The 22,714-nt window shown below is 43.3% G+C and overlaps 1 protein-coding gene across 1 annotated transcript in view; it reads left to right on the top strand.

The window, feature by feature from the left end:
• Nucleotides 1-22,714, top strand: part of LOC124622797 (myogenesis-regulating glycosidase-like) — a 68,479-nt gene that overhangs the window by 3,453 nt on the left and 42,312 nt on the right. Inside the window, exons 2-3 of the mRNA XM_047148589.1 lie at nt 1,281-1,409; nt 17,541-18,535. Coding sequence (XP_047004545.1) covers nt 1,281-1,409; nt 17,541-18,535 — 1,124 coding nt within the window. The remainder of the gene's footprint in view (nt 1-1,280; nt 1,410-17,540; nt 18,536-22,714) is intronic.

The following is a 22,714-nucleotide window of genomic DNA, read 5'->3' as shown; positions in this document are numbered from 1 at the left end:
GTATTGTCGGTACTCTCTTGGTGCTGTGGATTTCGGAATATTGCATTCCCTAACGATTTCTGAGATGGAATGTCCCATGCGTGTAGCTACAACTACCATTCCGCGTTCAAAGTCCATTAATTCCCTTCGTGCGATCATAAACAAGTCGGAAACCTTTTCACATGAATCACCTGAGTACAAATGACAGCTGAGTCTCAATGCACCACCCTTATATACCTTGGTACTCAATACTACTGACACTCTTATACTTGCATATAGCTGTCGAATGAATTTCGTTACCTCATTGTACATCTTCTCGAACGGTGCAACAGAAAACTGTTCGAAACCAGATTCTGTCAGCGACGTGAGTGACGCTTTTCAGTGTAACTCTAACGCGTGGTGCCTTAATCTACATTCTGCAACGCTGTTGCGTAGCCGCGTGAACTATCGACACGAATCATTCCTCTTACGCACTGTACAATCACCGTAGTAAGAGATACGTTGAGTAATTATAGATGCATATTTTAACCCTGAGCGTTTCTATCAGCTGCACACGACGGCTGTTTCGATAATCCATTATTACGAATGCAGAATAAAATGCTTAGATCACGATTGGAGCAAGCAGCAGATCAGTGGAAAGACGATAAGTCGATAAAAGACTTACACTCTCTAATTATTGTACGATGCTGATGAGTGACACAGTGAACTTCTATTGCATGACACTAGCAGCAAATTAATGAAATTAGGAATGTGATGTTGTGGTGGAATTTCTGTTGAATTGGACGTGGATTTTCTAAGCCTTACCGCATTGCATTTTCACAGTAAGCCATAGAAGAAGGTAATCAATTTTGTTTTAATTGTGTTTCTTCTGGAGACATCTTTACTGCTCTAGCCTTATCGTATAGCATGGCGAATTTATTACTTCTGAACACAGCAGTTCGAAAATCATCGTCACATTCGTAGGAAACCTGCTTATGTGTAGCGAGAGCAGTTTTTTGGAATAAGCTTGTAATTCTGACGTAAATGGTTACCAAGTATAACACATCAATAGTGTTGTAAACGGGATCTATTATATAAATATAGGCAATAGGTCTAAAGGTACAGTAAATAAACGTAGATTCTATTGTGAGTAGCGTAGTAGAAATTAAAAAGTTATTATAGTTATTAACCCCATCTTTACGTATTCAAATATTTTGATTAGTATTTCTGTATTAAGAGTATGCTGTGGTACGTAACTGATAAGCACTTACACTAAACAAGACTATATGAAAATCAGCATTTCCAGCACGTCTGTGTTGCAGCTACGTGGGCGACGCCATTGTCGCTGGTGGTGGTTCTGGTGATTGGGACGCTGGTGTCAACAGCAGCGGCTGACCTCGAGGCGCGCTATGACGAGATCAGTGGACGCCTCCTCATCTCCTCCGACAAGTGTGAGTGTGTAGCCACCGGCCGCGGTAATTTCTTACTGATGGTAGTCATCAACGTTTCCATGTCATCAAAAATGTTTTTATCTTGTTACTGAGTACCCGGCGTTGCTCTTGTGTAAATTTATTTCGTTTCTATTAGTCAGTCTTTCCCCTCTCTATTCATCTCCTCCGCACCCGTCTGAGCATCTCCTTCTCCCGCCTCTCTGTATACACCGCCAACATGCCATACTCTCTATGTCCTCCTGCTTCTCTCTCTGTCCATCTGCTACTCCCACCTCTCTCTGTCCTTCTGCTCCTCTCTGTCCAAATGCTCCTTCCCCCTCTGTCCATCTCCTCCTCTGCGCTCTGAGTCCCTGTAGGATCGTTTTCTTGCAGCTCCAATTTGACCGCCCCCCCCCCCTCTTCTACGAATTATGATCCTTGATATGCTGCAGCGGCTTGCATGCCTCAAAGATACGTGTAGCTCTATCGTAAGTGCAACATCAACGGAGTGGTATCTGTAGAAAACCAATGCAAACGCATGGTTCCTGAAAGGGGCAGCAACTCGTTCAGTTGCAGGGGCTACAGCCTCGATGATTGAATGATCTGGCCTTGTAAGATCAGCCACCATGGTCTCTCTGTGCTGGTACTGCGAACGGCTGGAAGCACAGGGAAACTATAGCCGTATTTTTTCGCATGGGCATACAGCTCTACTGTATAGTTAAATAATGATGGCACCCTCTCAGGTAAAATTTTCTGGAGGTAAAATAGTCACCCATTCGGGTCTCCAGTTGGGAACTACTCAGGAGGATGTCCTCGTCGGAAGAAATAAAACTGACCTTCTACAGGTAGAAGTATGGAATATCAGATCCATTAATCGGACACGTAGTTTAGAAAATTCAAACAGGGAAATGGATAAGTTGAAGTTAAATATAGTGAAGTTAGGTGGCAATAAGAACAGGAATTTTGGTCAGCTGAGTGCTACTGGGTAATGCAGGAGTAGATTTAATAATGAAAAAGAAAATAGGAATGCGGGTAAGTTACTATGAACAGTGAATGTGTTATCGTAGCCAAGATAAACACGAAGCCCATACTGACCACAATAGTACAAGTTTGTGTGCCACCTTGCTCCGTAAATGATGAAAAGATTGAACAAATGTATCGTGAGACAGTAGGAATAATTCAGATAGTCAAAGGAGACGAAAATGTAATTGTAACGAGGGACAGGAATCCGATAGTAGGAAAAGGAAGAGAAGTAAGAATAGTAAGTGAATATGGACTGACGGAAAGAAATTAAAGAGGTAGCTGCCTGGCAGAATGGTAGAATTTTACGCAGAGCATAATTATCACCAAATATGGTTTAAGGATCATGAAATAGGGTTGTATAAGTGGAAGAGACCTGGAGATTAGATTTCAGATTGATTTTGTAATGGTGAGATTGTGATTTCGGAACCAGATTTTGAACTGTAAGGCATTTCCAGGGCAGATGTGGACTCTGATTACAGTTTATTGGCTGTGAACTGTAGATTAAATTGCAAAAAATTGGGAAATTAAGGAGACGGGACCTGGATATGTTGAAAGAACCAGAGGTTGTTGAGAGCTTCATAGGGTCATTAAGCAACGATTGACTACAACAACGGAAAGAATACAGGAAAGACGAATGTGTAGCTTTGATAGATTAAATAGTAAAGGAAGCAGAGGTCCAAATAGGTAAAAATAGAAGGCGTAATAGAAATTCTTGGATGACGCAGAATATATTGAATTTAATTGATGAAAGGAGAAAATATAAGAATGCAGCAATTGAGGCAGACGAAAGGGAATACAAACATCTAAAAATGAGATTTACAGATATTACAAAATGGGGAAGCAGCAGTGGCTGGAGAACAAATGTGAGCATTTAGAGGCATGTACCACTAGTGGGCAGATAGATACTGTCTCCAGGATAATTAAAGAGGCCTTTTTGGAGAGAAGAGAAGCAGGGGTATGAATATCAAAATCTCAGATCGGAAATCGGTACTACGTAAACAAGGGAAACCTGAAAGGTGGAAAGAGTATATGGAGGGGCTATATAAGGAAAATGAACTTGAATGCAATATTTTTGAAAGTTAGAGGATGCACATGGAGATGGGAGATATTGTACTGAGAGAACAATTTGACAGAGCAAAGACCTAAGTCGATAGAAGGCCCCTTGAATAGATGACATCCCGTCAGAACTACTGATAACCTTGGGAGAAACAGCCGTAATAAAATTATTTCACTTGGTGTTTCAATTCTAAAGAAAGCAGGTGTTGACAGATGTAAATATTATAGAACAATCAATTTAATAAATCATGGTTCCAAATAATAACACGAATTCGCTGTAGGAGAATAGAAAAACTGGTAGACGCCGACCTCGGGGATGATCATTTTGGATTCCGGAGAAAGCTAGGAACAAGCGAGGCAAAACTGTCCATACCATTTATCTTAAAAGACAGATTAAGCGAAGGTAAACTTACGTTTCTAGCATTTGTAGACCTAGAGAAAGATTTTGAGAATGTTGGCTGGGACTCTTTGAAAGTCTGAAGGTAGCAGGGTTAAAATACATAGAGCGAAAGGCTATTTACAACTTGTACGTAAAGCAGACAGCAGTGTAAGAGTCGAGGAGCGAAACAAGGAAACAATGGTTGGGATGTAGTGAGACAAGATTGTTGCTTTTCCCCCGCGTTATTCATTCTGAGTATTGAGTAAGCAGTAAAGGAAAGTGAGAAGAAATAAAAACTTCGAGGTTTGCCGATGACGTTGTAATTCTGTCAGAGACAGCAAAGGATTTGGAAGAGTGTTGAACTGAAAGGACAGTGTCTCGAAAGGAATGTAGCAGGTCAAGTTCAATAGAAGCAAAGTAAGGATAATGGAATGGAGTCGAATTAAATCTGATCAGGCAGGGAAACAAGACACTGAAAGTAGTAGGTGATCTTTATTGTTCTGGCGATAAAATAACTTATGATGGCCGAAGTTGAGAGGATATAAAATGTAGAGCGCATATGGAAAGAAAAGCGTTTCTAAAGAAGAGAAATTTAATAACTTGAATAGACAGTATCAATATGCAGCATTGAAACCAGATTTGTTAGAATTTTTTAAAGGTATTTTTCTGGAGTGTAGTCATGTATGGAAGTTAAACATGGACGATAAGCAGTTTAGGCAAGAAGAGAATAGAAGCTTTTTAAACGTGGTGCTACTGTGGAATGTTGAAGATCAGATAGTTAGTTCGCGTAACTAATGAGGAGACAGTGAACAGAAATGGAAATAAAAGCAATTTGCTGCATAACTTGATTAAAAGAATCGATCGGTTGACAGAACATATTCTGAGACGCGAAGGATCACTAAATTAGTACTGAATGAGGGATGGAGGTTAAAAATCGTCGAAAGGAAGCAAGAGAGGTATAAACTAAGCAGAGTCAGAGGGATATGAAGAAACTTGCACAGCACAGAGTAGCATGGAAAGCTGCATCAAACCAGTCTTCGGATTGAAGACCACAACAACAACAATATCTCCTGAATTATAATTCTGTAAGTAGTTTCAGCGGCATATGTGGATAGTGTGTGCGGAATGTGTTGCGAATAGAGTTAGCAGCAAAGAAGTAATAAATTTAAACTTCACGCTTGAAGCACCATTTTTTAAAATCTCGGAGTTTATAACGTCATTTCTTCTGAACTATGTGTTATGCAACGATATAATTTTTCAGGTACATTCGCTGATGTATATGAATATTGCCTGCAAAATGTTTGATGGTGGTGGTGCGTTGGGGCTTATGGGCACTCAACATCGAGGTCATCAGCGCCCTGACACACATTAAAAGGAACGAATGTGGACAGACCTAAGAAAACTAGAGCACACACTCAAAGAAAGCAGGAAAAGAAGGAAAATGCTACATAAGAAAGCAAAACCTAAGGAAAGGGGAAACATAGCAACAAGAATGTCACAGGAAATTGTTATTGGCTGGCCACTTACATAAAATTTGGGCGAGCTTGTCACACAGTGAGCAAATTAAAATCCTCTCCCTAAAATCTTTGTAAAAACATTTGACAGGGCACGAACTTTAAAACTTTAACCACATTCGTCCGAGTGTTGCCTAAAAGAGATGGCAGGTCCGCTGGCAAGTCAGCCGCGACCCGCTGGTCAGAAAATTAAACGCAATCCAATAAAACGTGGCGCACAGTGACCTGGACGCCGCAAGCACCACACATTGGAGGGTCCTCTCGCCGGAGCAGGAAGCCATGCGTCATAGGGCTGTGGCCTATTCGAAGCCGAGTGAGGAGAACCTCGTCCCGTCGATGGGGCTGAAAGGAAGTACACCACACACGCGTTGTGGGGTTGACTATACGGAGCTTATTGTCAGTCACTTCCAGCCACTCATCCTCCCACCGACGCATGACCCGTGAGCTCAACAGCGAGGTGAGTGCGTGCAAGGGGATAGCACACTGAGATACGTAGTAAAACTTCACGTCTAATTGTTTTAGTGCATGAGCAGCTTAAATTTAGTAGTCGATAACCTTTTTCCCTTTCATCATTTTGTGGAAATTGTCAACAAGAAAAAGTTTCGTGAATGTTTGGACTTATGTGTAAAGCTTGTAATTTTCCACGTGTGCCAGTCTCAAATGCTGGAAGAATGAAGCTCTTGTCGTAGGCTTCTTTTTCACCCCATGCCCACCCCTTTGATAGGCAGGTGGTTCTTATCCTCACAGAGATTCTATCCACCACGTTTGGTCGAAATCGGTCCATTTGGGGCGATGTAGAGCACACATGTGTATATATATAATATGTGCAATTTCTCAGTGATTTATACAAGGCCTCTCTCCACGTAATGCAGCTGTTCTTGTCAAATTAACGGAAATAGTCTGATCAGCAAGTTGAACAAGTCATGTTCAGCTTGCTGATCAGATTAATTCCGTTAATTTATCGGTCGTCTATCGTCTACGATGATGGGCAGTCAGGAAGTGTAGCAGTCGCGAAACAAACCAACAAGCATTTGAGATGAACTGAGAAGAAGATTCATTCTGTGTAGTCATTCATGCATGTCGCTTCTTTGCTATGTAACTGGAAGGACTGGTATCGCCTACTTTTCATGCAGTATGAATAGCACACCGTCTGACGAGAGAAATGAAACACGCAGGAGGAAGGAAACTTTACGGGTTGAGAGGGTATGTGATATTATTTACGTGATTACAATATCGAGAAACATTTGCAAAGAACATGAGTGTAAGGGCCCACATATCTGTATGATGTTACACCCACTGCGGCCCAAGAGTACGCACTGATTCGGCTGAGGAGTGTGCCATACAGCAGTTGTATTGTCTCCTGAGGTGGCCCACACCTGTTGTAACCTGTCCGTGATATCCCGGTTAATGGCGCTGGGACGGCGTAGAGGTCCGGGATCACCACAGTCATGTTCTTCTAATGGGGCCAAATCTGGGGATCTGGCACGCCATAAGAGTACCTAAACATCACGCAAGACATTCTATAGAGACACGTAGCATGTGTGTACGGTCATTGTCCACCACGATACTATCCCATGAGAGGTAACACTTGAGGGCACTGAACGTCCATGCTGTATCGGTGTGCTTAAGTTTCTGTCGTAACATAAAGTCATCCTCCTTGCTCCCCATATCATGGCGGCAGGGGTGACACGACTGTGTCTCTCATGTCACCACCACATTCCCAGGCGATGATTATCTGGGGTAGGGCAGAACAGACAGATTCATCGTTGAAGGCAATTCGACGCCGTTCATCAGAATTCCACGCCTCCCGTTGACAGCGCCACCAAACAATGTCGTTTGTCTTGTGTAGTTAACGGCTGCATCCACGTGGGACGGTAATTCGCTAGTCCGACCAACTGTGCGGGTCGACACATAAGGTTGCAGTGAGTGGCAGGTGCAGATGTGAGGGCTGTCTTCCCTTTTGCAGAGAGTGGCAGGTGCAGATGTGAGGGCTGTCTTCCCTTTTGCAGAGAGTGGCAGGTGCAGATGTGAGGGCTGTCTTCCCTTTTGCAGAGAGTGGCAGGTGCAGATGTGAGGGCTGTCTTCCCTTTTGCAGAGAGTGGCAGGTGCAGATGTGAGAGCTGTCTTCCCTTGTATGGTGGTCAGACCTGGTCGACCGGAACCTTGACGGCGTGCATGCCTACGCTCCCCTTTCGATGTAGTTCACCATCGGGCCACTGTCACGCCTGAATGCTCCACAAATCTGGACACTGCTTTATTCGAACTGCCGTCCAAATGAAGGGCCCCAATGAGGACCCTTTCAAAGTCTGTCACGTGCTGATAACGCTGACTCACGTCTCCGTATCGTTCATAGTGATCACTCAACATCTGACGCTAATAACGCTCCTTATATACGATGACAGTTGCCGTTCTACGTGTCACAGAGAACGGCACCTGCCGCTGTGTAAGAAGTTACATTGACTTCCGATCATAGCTTCGTGTGCTTCGCTTTTTGTCAGGCAATGTATATCTATGCATACTCATATTACGAAATCCCCCGCTGCATTTTTCTGTATTTATGTGAAGGCTAATATCCGGAACAATGGAGGGCTTTTGATGTCGTTCTCACTAATACGAGTAGACAGACACATTGCGAGGAAAATTTGTGTATGTACACTGCTGGCCACCGTAAATGCAACACCAAGAAAGACAAGAGGTAGCACAACATAATTTATTTTGTAGATAACATGTTGACCAAGTATCAAATGATTACGTTTACAGACGTCTGTGACATGTGGTTCCTGCCAGAATCAGTAGCCAGAGTAGCCGCCATTGTTGGAGATCACCGCTGCCACACGTCTCGGCATTGAGTCAAAGAGACGTTGGATGTGTTCCTGGGGCACAGCAGCCCAAGCAGCTTCCACACGTTGCCAAAGATCATCTGGTGTGGCAGCTGGGGATGTAATCTGGGTCACTCGTTGAGCAACCGTGGACCACATGTTTTCTATCGGCGAAAGATCCGGAGATCGAGCCGGCCAGGGAAGCAATTCAATCTGGTTATTGACGAAGAACCTTTCGACAATGCGTGCCACGTGTGGTCGCGCATTATCCTGTTGAAATATGGCTGTGGCCGAGCCCTGAAGGTGAGGAAGGACAACTGGCTCCAGCACCTCGGATATGTAGCGCCGGCTATAAGTACCGGCAATGCGTACTAGAGGCGTGCGAGAGTAATATCCAATACCGCTCCATACCATAATACCCGGTGCAAGACCAGTGTGGCGGTGCATAATGCAGCTGTCCAGCATCCTCTCTCCACGGTGTCTCCACACTCGAATCCGACCATCGTGGTGCTGCAGACAGAAGCGTGCCTCGTCAGTAAAGACAACGTCATTCCATTCTGCCGTCCACATCCGTCTGTCGTCACACCATTGGCGACGGAGACGTCTGTGGTTCTGCGTCAATGGTAGACGAAGCAATGGACGTCTTGTGGACAGACCACTCTGCCGTAAACGGCGTCGAATGGTAAGCGCAGACACTGGATGATGCGTTACAGACGCAATGTGCTGTGCTATGGTTCGGGATGTCACTGAGCGATCCGTCACTGCCATGCGCACAATTTGCCTATCAGCACGTGCAGTGGTGCACCGAGGTGAATGCGATCGACCACGTCGGTCCGTCGTACCCTCCTGCATCCAACGGTCACATATCCGCATTACAGTTGTTTGGTTTCGTCCAACACGACTAGCGATTTCTCTGTATGACAATCCACAATCTCGGTAAGCCACTATCCTTGCTCTGTCGAACTCGGATACTTGATCAAACGATGTTCGCTGTTGTCTACGAGGCATAACTGATCGTCTTGTGAAACAACCACAAGGTAAACACACGTACCGAAAGTACACTCGTCGAAATCGCCAAGCCTTAAATGGCGCTATGAGGTGGCGCCACAGGCGCGCGTGATGTGCGTCTGCGCTGAAATTCTAATCAGTTGCATATCTCATCGCTGCAAACCCATGGTGTAAATTTCGCTTGATTCGGATGCTTCCTTCAGGTTGTTGCATTTACGGTGGCCAGCAGTGTAAATAAGTATTCAAGTCGTAGATAATGAATAATACACTTGCTAAGCCGGGGAGAATCCCTAGTAAAATATGAATCGGGTGAGAGTTTCCGCATACCATGGGGGCAGGATCTGATTTAACACAGTTAAGTACAATAATAGGCGACACAGAAAGTGTGCTAAGCTGTCTCCACACCAGAATCTCTGTTGATACGTGAAAAACAATTCTCTGTGTTGTGATACATATATGTTATCCTGAAACGACGTTGGTCACTGTTCTATATGTAGACTGCACGAGCTCTTCTGTCCAATGGCCCAGACAGTTAAAAAAAAAAAAAAAAAAAAAGCGCCGGCCGGGGGGCCGAGCGGTTCTAGGCGCTTCAGTCAGGAACTGCGCGACCGCTACGGTATAGCAGGTTCGAATCCTACCTCGGGCATGGATGTTTGTGATGTCCTTAGGTTAGTTAGGTTTAAGTAGTTCTAAGTCTAGGGGACTGATGACCTCAGATGTTAAGTCCCATAGTGCTCAGAGCCATTTGAACCATTTTTTTTGTAAAAAAAAGCTATAAAGAGGATATAAGAATATGGTCACAGGCATCACATGAACTGCGTAAACAGGAGGCAATAGTAATATTTTCTTTCTCGTCCTACGTAATATTGTAAAGACGATCGAGCTGCACATTTAATTAGTTGCATTTGTTGTCACCGAGCATGCAGTTAGACCATTCCCACGCACTCCGATTAACATTAATACACATGAAAATAGTATCTCGAATTTGACATTTTCCCTGCTGCAAATATCTTTCTTTCATTAAATCTGTGAGGTGGGAGAAACTTAACAGCTGTAAAAGAAATGAAGTCTGTAGCTCGTTATCCGCCCAGTTTCCTTCTTACGGACTGATATCGCGCTGTTCGAGAACTGGAGGCCTAATCTCAGATAAAGTATAGATCGACCTGAGATTGATTACCAAGATTCTCTGAAGAACTTCATCAGTTACATCATACTTAAAAATGGTTGCAGAACCTTGACACATGCACTTACAGGAAATTTTTTCCGTGGACAATTTATTCACTCATTCGTCTTGTCTTTGATGAACTAGTTCTCATTGTTCGGGTAATATACGAGTTTGTCATTTCTGTGTAACAATTACATACGATTCTAACAACTCTGCGAGAGTAGAGGTGATGAGTGCTATACTATTCTTAGTTCTTGTTTTGCTATTTCTTCGTGATTTCACTTGCGATTCGAGCCTTTTTGGTGGTTGTGAACATTTTCAAGACGTTCGTCTTCTTTTACCATGTTTTCTTGATGATATATAGGGGGACCGGCTTTACGCTGGAGTCCAGTAACTTTTCTGAATGCGTGCAACCACCTATTGAAGTGCTTGTTGTCAAGGTTTTTGTCCATCCCAGACTATTTTTCATCTCGTTAATCTCTTGGACGTAGCTTACCAAAGTTGTTGAGATGGCCCTCCATTCCCGTATGAATTCGCAACGGTGGTTACTTTTAAGCGGTTGCAAGTTCATCTTTTCTTTTCCTGTGTTTAATATGCTTTGCGAGATACTTTCTACATGAGGTTTTGTTGTTTTTACTACAGCGTTTTCGGATGCCGCTGTTGATATCGCTTGTATAATTTTTTCATCGCATTTTTCTACTTTTTCTACGTTTGCTATTTCTTGGGCTTGCAGAATATTTTCAGATATCGCACGTTGGTCGACTTGGTAGTTCTTTACATTTAAGTTTTCGGTGACTAAAAATATTGCTTTTTTGTTTCTTTCTATTTTCGGAGATGCCAGTACATGTTTACGTATTGTTAGAAGCAGGTGGTCACTATCGATGCTGACTCCCGCTCATGGTATGTTGAGATAAGTGTAAAATGAGATTGAACATACGTAGCGACCAGCTGTAGACGTTTCTACATGATTAATGAAGGATGGTGCCTTACAGTTTGTTTTGTCTTCTAGAACTGTTTCTGGGGCAATTCCGCTCTTATTGCTTCTGGAATCTTCAAATATTTCAGGTCTCGTACTTATGTTGTCCATAATTATAAATTCTGCCAGGAGTGTGACGTATTGCAGGAACTCTATTAGTAATAGCTCCTGTTTTGGTACATACATCTTTATTATTGATGTTTTTTGTTGGCATGGGTTTGTAGCTTGAGGTTGATTCCGTTGATTTCCGTATGTTGCGCAGCTAGGTTTATTCTAATGGTAAGTATTATTTTACTGTGAAATACTGTCACTCCGCTTTTGGGTAAGTCACGTTTTACTGGCGCTGTGTCCACTACATGGCTGACGAAACGTGTAGGATCAGTGTAAGGCTGTTAGCCCTTGTTCTAAGACTCCTAGTGTGGCTAATTTTTCACTGATGATTAGTTTTTCTAATACCACTAGCCTTGCCCTGAAGTCACTGGTACTAACAAAGTCAGCAGTGATATTTTCCTGCCGGCGGAGGTTCGAGTCCTCCCTCGGGCATGGGTGTGTGTGTTTGTCCTTAGGATAATTTAGGTTAAGTAGTGTGTAAGCTTAGGGACTGATGACCTTAGCAGTTAAGTCCCATAAGATAAAAAAAAAAAAATATTTTCCTGGAGTCCCTCTCCCATGGCTGTTCTATGGTTCGTTAGGACTGCTCACTTTATTTCCCTATAGTTTTTGTCTTTTATGTTGATGTTTCCTTAGCTACTCTGTCTGTGCAGTACTGCATTTGAAGTTGGGCAGAGTTATGTTTCGACTTCTTGAGCCGTCACCTTCTCGTCTGCTATGGCTGGATTAGTGGTCGGCTTTTCCTGTGAGATGGTTGTCGTGGGTTACATTTTGGTGTCTCCGCTATCTCTCCAGATTTTTGAGTTTTGTTGGCACAGATTTCTGTGTGGAGTGTATGTGGAGGTGTGGCTTATTGCCAATTAGCACAAGGTCTAGTTGTTTTGCAAAGGCTTTTTTGATACTGCTTTCATAGATTCGAATACGTTTTTCTCTCCGGCAGTATATTGACAAGGGTGGTTGTGACTGACCTAATTAGATCGTAAGTTATGAGGAAACTGGAAATTTGTGGTAAGTTCCTATGGGACTAAACTGCTGAGGTCATCGGTCCCTAGGCTTGCGCACTACTTAATCTAACTTAAACTAACTTAGCTAAGGACAAAACACACACACACACACACACACACACACACACACACACACACACACACACACACACACACCTATGCCCGAGGGGTGTATATTGTGTCTTTTGGTATACTGACACTCTGGTTCTCAATACATTTCATGTTTATGTAGGATTTAGGTATGTTGGAACGGATGGTCTTTTCGAGCACCTCGCAAGCGTGTACTCGCTCATGCACTTCGCGCATTTACTGTTATCTTCGCTTGTGTCACATACGACCTCAAAATGATCACCTGTGCATTTTGAGCATTTCTGTGCACTGTATGTACCCATGTAAGGTCGAAAGTCTGCCACTGTCCCTGTGAGCACTCAGATATTTGGGGTGTACTATAATATCATTCTTGATAGAATTCAGAGAGCTCGTTCGTATTTATATCTTTCTCTCGTGAGTTCCTCTTCTATTTCTGTGGTAGATGCGTAAAAATCGACCTTTTATTTCGACGCAAATGACTGCGCCTACGTTTATTTGAGATGCGAAACTCAATCAGATTTCAGCTCGTCTAAGGTCGATATTGCGCTGGAAATGGGTTGATTTTTTGTTTGATGTATGGGTGTGTGCGGTGCAGTTTCTGTGTACAGTTCTATCAGATGCTGATATGTTCGGTGCCACATTTAATGGCTTACATGCATGGTTATGTCGTATACTGTCAGAACGGTTAGCCTCGATAGGTTGGCCTGTAAAATATTTGCTACTTCTTAAACATCTGAGCCCCATCACAAACAACTAGGCTAAATTTAGTAGTCTATACCAGGCACCAGATAAAATGCTATTACAACAATCAGTAACCGGTGTCACTGATGATCTCGCCGCCATGAACGAGAAATTCACAGTAACGTGTGCACAGACGTTTTACGACATAGTATCATAAACTCACATTACCTCCTCACAAATAATAAAGGATTCGACTTCTTGGTTGAACTCAAAGTAGTTAGCTGGTTCTAATATGGACGATAAAGATATTTCCACAATCAAAATGAGAGATGATGGCGTACTCTTCCATATCAACAAATGCTGCATCAGTGTTCTGGATTAAATCCCTGTTCCCCAGCACTTCATGGAATGTCGATACAGGATGCTGTAGGTGATGATACACCTGTGATGTAGACTCACTCAGCTAGACAGCCATCTTAGTACACAGGTGTAGGAGAACAAGCGTTAGACCTTCATTCTCTTGTTTCATTCTTTATGCGTGCACAGCTCCATAACTAATACAAACTTTACATCATAGTCTTCCACCCGGTACGAATACACTTGCAAACCTGAGAACTTGCCTACAAAGCAGTTCGCAATTTCTATCAAATATCCAAAGATCTTATGGATCTTAAATTTACGCCGTAAATACTTTCAACCACACATGTAATGGTTATGTTGTAGCCTGTCCGACAAATACATGGAGAAGGAAGGTAACCTTTCGACAACGTGGTCAGTAGAAAAATTAACCAGCTCAATCAGAAAGGGTGGAGAAATATGTCTGTGACAACTCCATCCCAGCTTTCACCTGGCGTTGACTAGGAAGGGGGATTAGATATCACAGAAAATATCGATCAGAATGGCCGCACTGCATTCGAACCTCTCCTCTCTTGAGTAGGTTCTCGGTGTCCCAATTTTGTGCCAACTCGTGCCGAGATACAGCATCATACTTTTAAAATTACTCAGTAATGAAAGAGAAGTGCGAATCTTACGACACATCCCTATTTTACAGTCGGATTACATTGTGAAATATTATTAACAGGTGCCGCAGCTTAGCGAGCGTGTGACCTTGTTTACCTCCATGTCTCATTATTGCCTGCAACGTCCGTAACCGTACGATGCTGGGATACATACATATTTCATTAAACGACCTGTTCCAAGGAAATAGAAAATGCCCAAATGACCGCCTTATATTTGGGCGTAACGTTGCAAAGTGATATTAAATGGGACTAGTATATGAGGATTGTGGTAGAGAAGGCGAATGGTCGATTTCGGTTAATTGAGAGAATTCTAGGAACGTGTGGTTCATCTGTAAAGGAGACTGCATATAGGACGCTAATGTGACCTGTTCTTGAGTACTACGCGGGTGGTTGGGATCCGTACCAGCTCGGATTGAAGGACGAGACAGAAGCGAATCAGAGGCGGGCTGGATTCGAACACAGCGCAAGTGGTGCGGAGATGCTTCAGGAACTCAAGTAGGAATCCCTGGAGGGAAAGGTGACGTTATTTTCTAGGAGGACTGTCGAAAAAACTTAGAGAACCGGCATTTGAAGCTGACTGCAGAACGATTCTGTTGCCTTCAACATACATTATGCGTAAACATCACGAGGATAAGACGCGGGAAATTAGAGCTCATTTGGAGGCATATAAATAGCCGTTTTCCTCTCGTTCTGTTTGCGAGTGGAACAGGGAAGAAAATGACTAGTAGTGATACGAGGTATCCTCTGCGATGCGCCCTAAGGTGGAGTGCGGAGTATCCATATGCTGTAGATGTAGACAACAAGTAACTGTTTTCGAGAATATCTTGTGGTCATTAAAAAATGTCCGGTTAAATGTTTTACTTTCTCGTTATTGTTTTTTGCGTTTCCCTTAATAAAACGATCTGTTTCACAGTTCGTTTCTGTTACCAGTGCCTATTTACGAAGATGCTGACGGACGGCTATTACCGATCTGTTTCACGGGCAAAACAATCTGCTTAATTGTCATTTAGAAGTGTTAGCACCATGAATATCACTTCACTGAGGCCTGAATTAGAACTGAGCTTTCTTTTGTTAAAGAAAATTGAATTTTATAGGAAGAAGCCGTCCTTCAAACCAATCTATGATGCTGTTACAGCTGACCCATTGTTCTGAATCGTTTGAGCCAATAACAAAAATTTCGAAATAGCAAAAATTTAAAAAGTAGATGAAGCATAAAAAACAATAACTTTAAGGTAAAATTACAAATTACAATTAAATAATGTAACTTTGTCTTGGTTTTGATGATGAGAATGTTACGTGCTAGTTGTCGAAAAGGTGCGATATATTTACAACAAAATGTTTTGGGCTACATCACTCCATTATAAAGTTTCATAATAAAAGGAAACACAAATAATTACCCCACAGTACTGCATATTCTGACAACCATGTAGATATATGTGTACTGCCTTGTAGTATTACATGCCTTAAAGTTACTATGGTATTAAGCACCATCAAAAGTAAAAGGCCATCAGCAAACATGCACTGTCAAACATGAAAAACTCTTTCTTGAACATCTCATGTTGGTGAATAACGTCCACCCCTCCCCCCCAAAAGCTCTGTTATTAATTAATTAATTAAAAGGCAACTGCCCTCATTTATCAAAAATTATACTATCATGTAACGTATTCATCCAAGCCCCCAATGATGCTGTTGTCTAAAATAAAATCCTTGAAGGTTTATGTGTCAAGTGACAGCAATTCCTAAAGGCCAAAGTTGTATCTATGATGCTTCTATACAGGATAACCAACATTACATATTAAAACTTGACGGCCACTACTTAGACGAGATCGGTGGCTGCTTCTCAACGAGGACATAACAAAAATACCCCTTGGACACTTCTGCCTTTTCATTTAACACGTTGAGGCATTCTTGTCTTAGAGCACAAAATATGCTATTTCTTTCTAAATACAACAACCACCACCCTCTCTCTTCAAATTGAAATATATTCATATTGTCTCTGACGCTTCCCAACGAATGCATTCTTGATGTGCTTAGCCAACGTCGAAGAACCATTCTCTTTGCTATTATGCTCTTTAAATTCCATTCCAACATTTCCTGCCGTTTGACCGCCACACTTCATCTCACAACCGTGACACTATTTCATGAACTATTGTTTTCGCCATCTAGTTCTTATCTGTTTGAATCTTGTGGTTCAGCCTCCACTCCAGTGTCTGTCGTCCTGAACGCAGTTTTAACTCCTTCGTTGTCGAATAACCTCGCCAGTTGCTATGAGATATTTTCGAAGTATGGCATGACTATGTTTCCTCAGACTTATATCGTTCGTTCCATTCTGTGTCCTACCGTTACATGAATTCTACCTATTAATTATACGAATGTGTGGTGTCCGCTCTTTAGGACACATTACGGAACCCGCAACTTTGATACATGTTTTATAAACTGAAGCTGTGAGGAAGGGGGGGGGGGGGGGGCAAGAAAGGAAAGAAAACGGAACAAAGATGATGTGAACTCCACCGGGACTTTGTCGAGTCAGCGGCGCCGTGTGATGGTATGTGCCGGACCAGGATTCTAAACTGGGACCAATGTGTCCTGGTGGCGCAGCAGTTAACGTAACTGCCTAGTAAGCGGGAGGTCCCGAGTTCGAATTCCGGTCCGGCACACATTTTCACTCGTCACTGCTGAATCCGCATTAAGTGACATCATGAGTTCCTCCCCTTTCCTTTCCTTTCTCCCCCTCCATCTTCAATATACGTAATCTATCTGTTAAACCTGCCTCGAAACCATTTTCTACCGTTATTTTTATAAACGTTTTCATTTCCTCATTCTTGTTCTTAGGGTTTGGTATTAGTCCCATGCACTGCATTTTTGAATAATGCTATTGTATGTTTATGGGGATGGGATGATATCTTCTAAGCAGATGCTCCTGCTATCGTCTATTTCTACATGCCCTGTCTTAAGGTTGTTATTCTTGTTCTCTCAGACAGCCTTGTTGTTTAACTTCCCTTTGGTTTCTGTATAGCTACATCTTAATTGTAACCCAGGTTAGTACACAGCAAACGCCATTGTCAGCATATGAGATGCAATACAGATGCTGTAAAAAACACTGTAAGAAGTGGTACTCGTTGATCTGTAGTAATACGCAACGGTATTATATAGTTAAAAAAAAGGGAGAAACCTCTCACGAACCACAAATGTGGTGAAATGTGTACTTCTTTTAAAATTGTGTTGTTTTTTCTGCCAGTGAATTATCTCTCGCAGTCCAGATCTGCACACAGCTTTGAGGGAAAATGGCCACTTTTTATGCTTGCAGATGGCTACAGTGAGGACATCGCTTACGTCGAAATCGATGGCGATCAGGGTGCTCCAGAGCCCTGTACTGATATGGTTCCCGACGAAGACTGCTTCCAACTGCGTAGTTCCCAAATCACTATCAGGAGTTCGACCAAGGTCGCTGGGCAATGTATCAACGTAACTGTCTCGAGCCCCGGCGCAGGTAGTGCTAGAATCCTAAGCTGCCATAGCCACCAAGGCAGCTATATGTACGGCGGACTCGAGCAGTACAACCAATTGTGGCCCATAGAGGAAAATGTGTACAGCAATTACCCGTATGTCACGAAACAGCAGGACAATGTTGGCATCGCCGAGAGGTATTGGCTTTTCTCTGATGGTAGGTACTTGCACGTTTCTCCCAATGTGCCCCTGTTCATAGACCAGCATACTAACGAATCAGGTGACGCGCTGTGTCTCATCGCTGAGAACCAGGCCCCCTACCCAGTCGATCGGACTGGCATAGTCTTCCAGATGCTGACGTGCGACTTTGACGACGCGAGACAAGCACACGAGGACGCTGTAGAGAGACTCCTGGGCAAGCCGACCGGAATACCTGACGAGCGAATGACCACACACCCCATATGGTCGACCTGGGCGCGGTACAAGAGAGACATTGACGATTCTACAGTGAGGGAGCTGGCTAGTGAGATACTCGCTAACGGCTTCAACAACAGTCAGATAGAGATAGACGACCTGTGGGAGACGTGTTACGGGAGCCTGACGTTCAACACGGCCAAGTTCCCTAACGTCAGGTCGCTCGTGGACGACCTGCACGACCTGGGGTTCCGCGTCACCCTGTGGATCCACCCGTTCATCAACCTGGACTGCGAGCCCTACCACTCTGAGGCGCTGGCCAACGGCTACTTCGTGACCAATACCGACGGCAGCCCCAACAGCACCTGGTGGAACGGCGACGGCAGTGTCGTCGACTTCACAAACCCAGAAGCGGCGGCCTGGTGGGCGGGTCGGCTGTCGGTGAGTACTCTTGTACAGTCTGCGTCATACTGTGTGATACCTAGTATGCCTACATGACAGGTTAAGAGTTTCTAGTCATGCAAAAGTTTCTTTACATGATATTATGGACTTTCTAGCTGGAAAGGTACGGTGTGGACAAAATAAAAGTGGCTGGAAAAAATTTGATGCTCCATAAGGTAGGCAATGCAACTGTAGAGGGCTATTCTGGAAGCAAGGGCCGATCGGTTGCGAAAGGATACCGCAGTGAGAACTGATGAAGCTTTGTATACAGGGTGGTCCATTGATTGTGACCTGGCCATATATCTCAAGAAATAAGCGTCAAACTAAAAAACTACAAAGAACGAAACTTGTCTAGCTTGAAGGGGGAAACCAGATGGCGCTATGGTTGGCCCGCTAGATGGCGCTGCCATAGGTCAAACGGATATCAACAGCGTTTTTTTAAAATAGGAACCCCCATTTTTTATTACATATTCGTGTAGTACGTAAAGAAATATGAATGTTTTAGTTGGACCACTTTGTTCGCTTTGTGAGAGATGGTGCTGTAATAGTTACAAACATATGGATCACAATTTTAGACGAACAATTGGTAACAGGTAGGTTTTTTTAAATTAAAATACAGAACGTAGGTACGTTTGAACATTTTATTTCGGTTGTTCCAATGTCATACATGTACATTTGTGAAGTTATCATTTCTGAGAACGTTTAACGACATTTCTCTCAACAGCGAGTAGTTCGCCTTCCGTAATGTTCAGACATGCATTGACAATGCGCTGACGCATGTTGTCAGACGTTGTCGGTGGATCACAATAGCAAATATCCTTAAACTTTCCCCACAGAAAGAAATCTGAGGACGTCAGATCTGGTGAACGTGCGGGCCATGGTATGGTGCTTCGACGACCAAAATCACCTGTCATGAAATATGCTAATCAGTACCGTATCAACCGCACGTGAGCTATGTGCCGGACATCCACCATGTTGGAAGTACATCGCCATTCTGTCATGCAGTGAAACATCTTGTAGTAACATCGGTAACACATTATGTAGGAAATCAGCGTACGTGGCACCATTTAGATTGCCATCGATAAAATGGGGGCCAATTATCCTTCCTCCGTAAATGCCGCACCATACATTAAACCGCGAAGGTCGCTGATGTTCCACTTGTCGCAGCCATCGTGGATTTCCTGTTGCCCAATAGTGCATATTATGCCGGTTTACGTTACCGCTGTTGGTGAATGACGCTTCGTCGCTAAACAGAACGCGTGCAAAAAATCTGTCATCGCCCCGTAATTTCTCTTGTGCCCAGTGGCAGAACTGTGCACGACGTTCAAAGTCGTCGCCATGCAATTCCTGGTGCATAGAAGTATGGTACGGGTGCAATCGATGTTGATGTAGCATTCTCAACACCGACGTTTTTGAGATTCCTGATTCTCGCGCAATTTGTCTGCTACTGATGTGCGGATTAGCCGTGACAGCAGCTAAAACACCTACTTGGGCATCATAATTTGTTGCAGGTCGTGGTTGACGTTTCACATGTGGCTGAGCACTTCCTGTTTCCTTAAATAACGTAACTATTCGGTGAACGGTCCGGACACTTGGATGATGTCGTCCAGGATACCGAGCAGCATACATAGCACACGCCCGTTGGTAATTTTGTTCACAATAGTCATACATCAATACGATATCGACCTTTTCCGCGATTGGTAAACGGTCCGTTTTAATGTATCACGAAGCAAATACCGTCCGCACTGGTGGAATGTTACTTGATACCTCGTACTTATACGTTTGTGACTATTACAGCACCATCTGTCACAAAGCGAAAAAAGTAGTCCAACTGAAACATTCATATTTCTTTACGTACTACACGAATGTGTAATAAAAATGGGGGTTCCTATTAAAAAAAAAAACGCAGTTGATATCCGTTTCACCTGTGGCAGCGCCATCTAGCGGGCCAACCATAGCGCCATCTGGTTTCTCCCTTCAAGCTAGACGAGTTTCGTTCTTTGTAGTTTTTTCGTTTGATGATTATTTCGTGAGATATTTGTCCCGGCCACTATCAATGGACCATTCTGTAGATGTGATGAACGGTGCCTCTAGTATAACCGTCGATCGCGTCACGTCGCTTTTTCAGTCCTGCTAGTACAGTGAGCACGTAAAGATGCCTAGAAAACAGAGTCACCTCAACATTATGAGTGCCTGTGAGAGATTGCGCCTGATTTCATGCAGTCTACACTACGTAACTGTCATGGTTTTCGTTTATCGTGACAATTCTCGGCCGCACATTGCGGCGGCAGTGACAACACACCATCAGTGTTTTCGATCGGAAGTGTTTTATCACCCTGAAACACTCCATATTAAACTCACCGTTATTGACAAGTGGATTATAGCCTAACCGTTTAAAACAGTTTGACCGTGTGCAACTGATAAGGGCTGAGCGGTTAATATCTGCACGGGAGTTGTTTCGTATGAAATCCAACAAAGCTAATTACGATGTGAGATAGCAATAATTAGTGTATACTTCGTTGTTAACGTTCTACATCTTTTGCCTAAACAGCTCGAACGAGGCAGTTACTCCCTTCGTCTGACAAAGTAATAGCGGTTATCAGAGGTCGCCTATTAATGTCGTGACACGCCAATATTCTTCACGTGGCACTGAATGCACAGTCCTCACTGCAATCCAAATCGCGGGTGTCCTGCGCGGTTGTTGCGTAATCACGGTGCACACATGAAAACTTAAATACATGAAACAAATCACTCAGTTAATGCCACTTACGTATTTGCTGAAAGTCAGGCCCACGGTTTTGAGTGATACACACAGCCGTTAAACAGGTGTAAACTTGGTCGGCCGTCCTGGCAAAATCCGCCGTGCTCGCTTAGCAGCCAACAACTTACTGATTCGGAGTCTCAACACTGACTACTCTCTGGCGCACTGGGCGTTCGACTACCGATAGTACGTACTGCGACCTGTGTGAGGCGAAGACATACGTTATCAATACGTAAGGGTGGTTGACCCCTTACAACCCGCCATACAACCCGGACTTAGTTCGCTCTAAGTTTCATCTCTGCTCACATGAAGCATTGACTATTTTGGCACAGATTGTCGTTTCTTGTTACCAATATTAGTTTATTCCTAAGAATAAGCAGATTTCACTCCGCAGAAATCAAACCTGGTTTTGGATCGGACTTCCTTAACTCTTGTGCAAAAAGGTGTGCAGTATACTGCTGCATCCCTTTTCAATAAGCTGCCACTCGAATTCAAAAATCTCAGCAGTAATCCACGCGCCTTCAAATCGAAACTGAAGAGTTTCCTCATGGGTAACTCCTATTCTGTCGAGCAGTTCCTTGAAAAATTAAGCTTATTCTTATTGTATTGCTGATAGCGCTTACTTAAACTTATGGACTGACTTTTTTCAGGTTCATGAACATCTATTTTTATCTGTTATTACTTTTATGTTGTAAGTTCACGTACTGACACGTTCATGACCTTGGAGATTTGCTCCTTAATTTAGTCCTACGGAACCTGACGTGTAAATGAATAAATAAAAATAAACAGATAAGAATCTGCAGATCGGCGTAGAGAACTGGCAGGAGACACAGGCGGCTGCCATCTATGACGAGGGTATTGGGAAGGCGGTACAATGCTACGAGAAAGGTCTTACTCGTAGCGACACCCACGTAGAGAAGCAGCTGAAAGTTGTAGTTAACCGTTGGAAAAAAAATATATTTTCGCTGTTGTTTCCATTACGCAATCGACCGTTGTTTACTTTATGAATAGCCCTCGTACATATTTGCATCCCAGCTGGCGATGCAGCTCAATGCCATTTCGAGTCTGCGACAGTCCATTGTAGTTGCGATACTAGAACCTGCGCGTCTCTCTTCATTGGTGCCACGGAATGTAGTTCCCAGATCATATTTTGCGGGTCACTTCGTTGCAAGCTGAAATCGACCTCGAACAAAATCCCATTTGTGGCACTCATACCTGCTGTCACATCTTCAACTCAAGTTCAACATTCTTTTAACTACGTATATATGCTAACGACTTACAGTTTTATCTAGAGATACAGATCCCAAGACTATAAAGTTCCTTATCACGATGAGCACGAAGCCCAAGTCTTAAACTAAACTCTAGGGCATGACAGGGTATCCGTATCACACCGAAAACTGGTCAGCGGACATGTTTGT

This window comes from Schistocerca americana, chromosome 7 (assembly GCF_021461395.2).
Source record: "Schistocerca americana isolate TAMUIC-IGC-003095 chromosome 7, iqSchAmer2.1, whole genome shotgun sequence".
NCBI lineage: Eukaryota > Metazoa > Arthropoda > Insecta > Orthoptera > Acrididae > Schistocerca > Schistocerca americana.
This window is presented reverse-complemented; position numbering and strand designations above follow the sequence as displayed.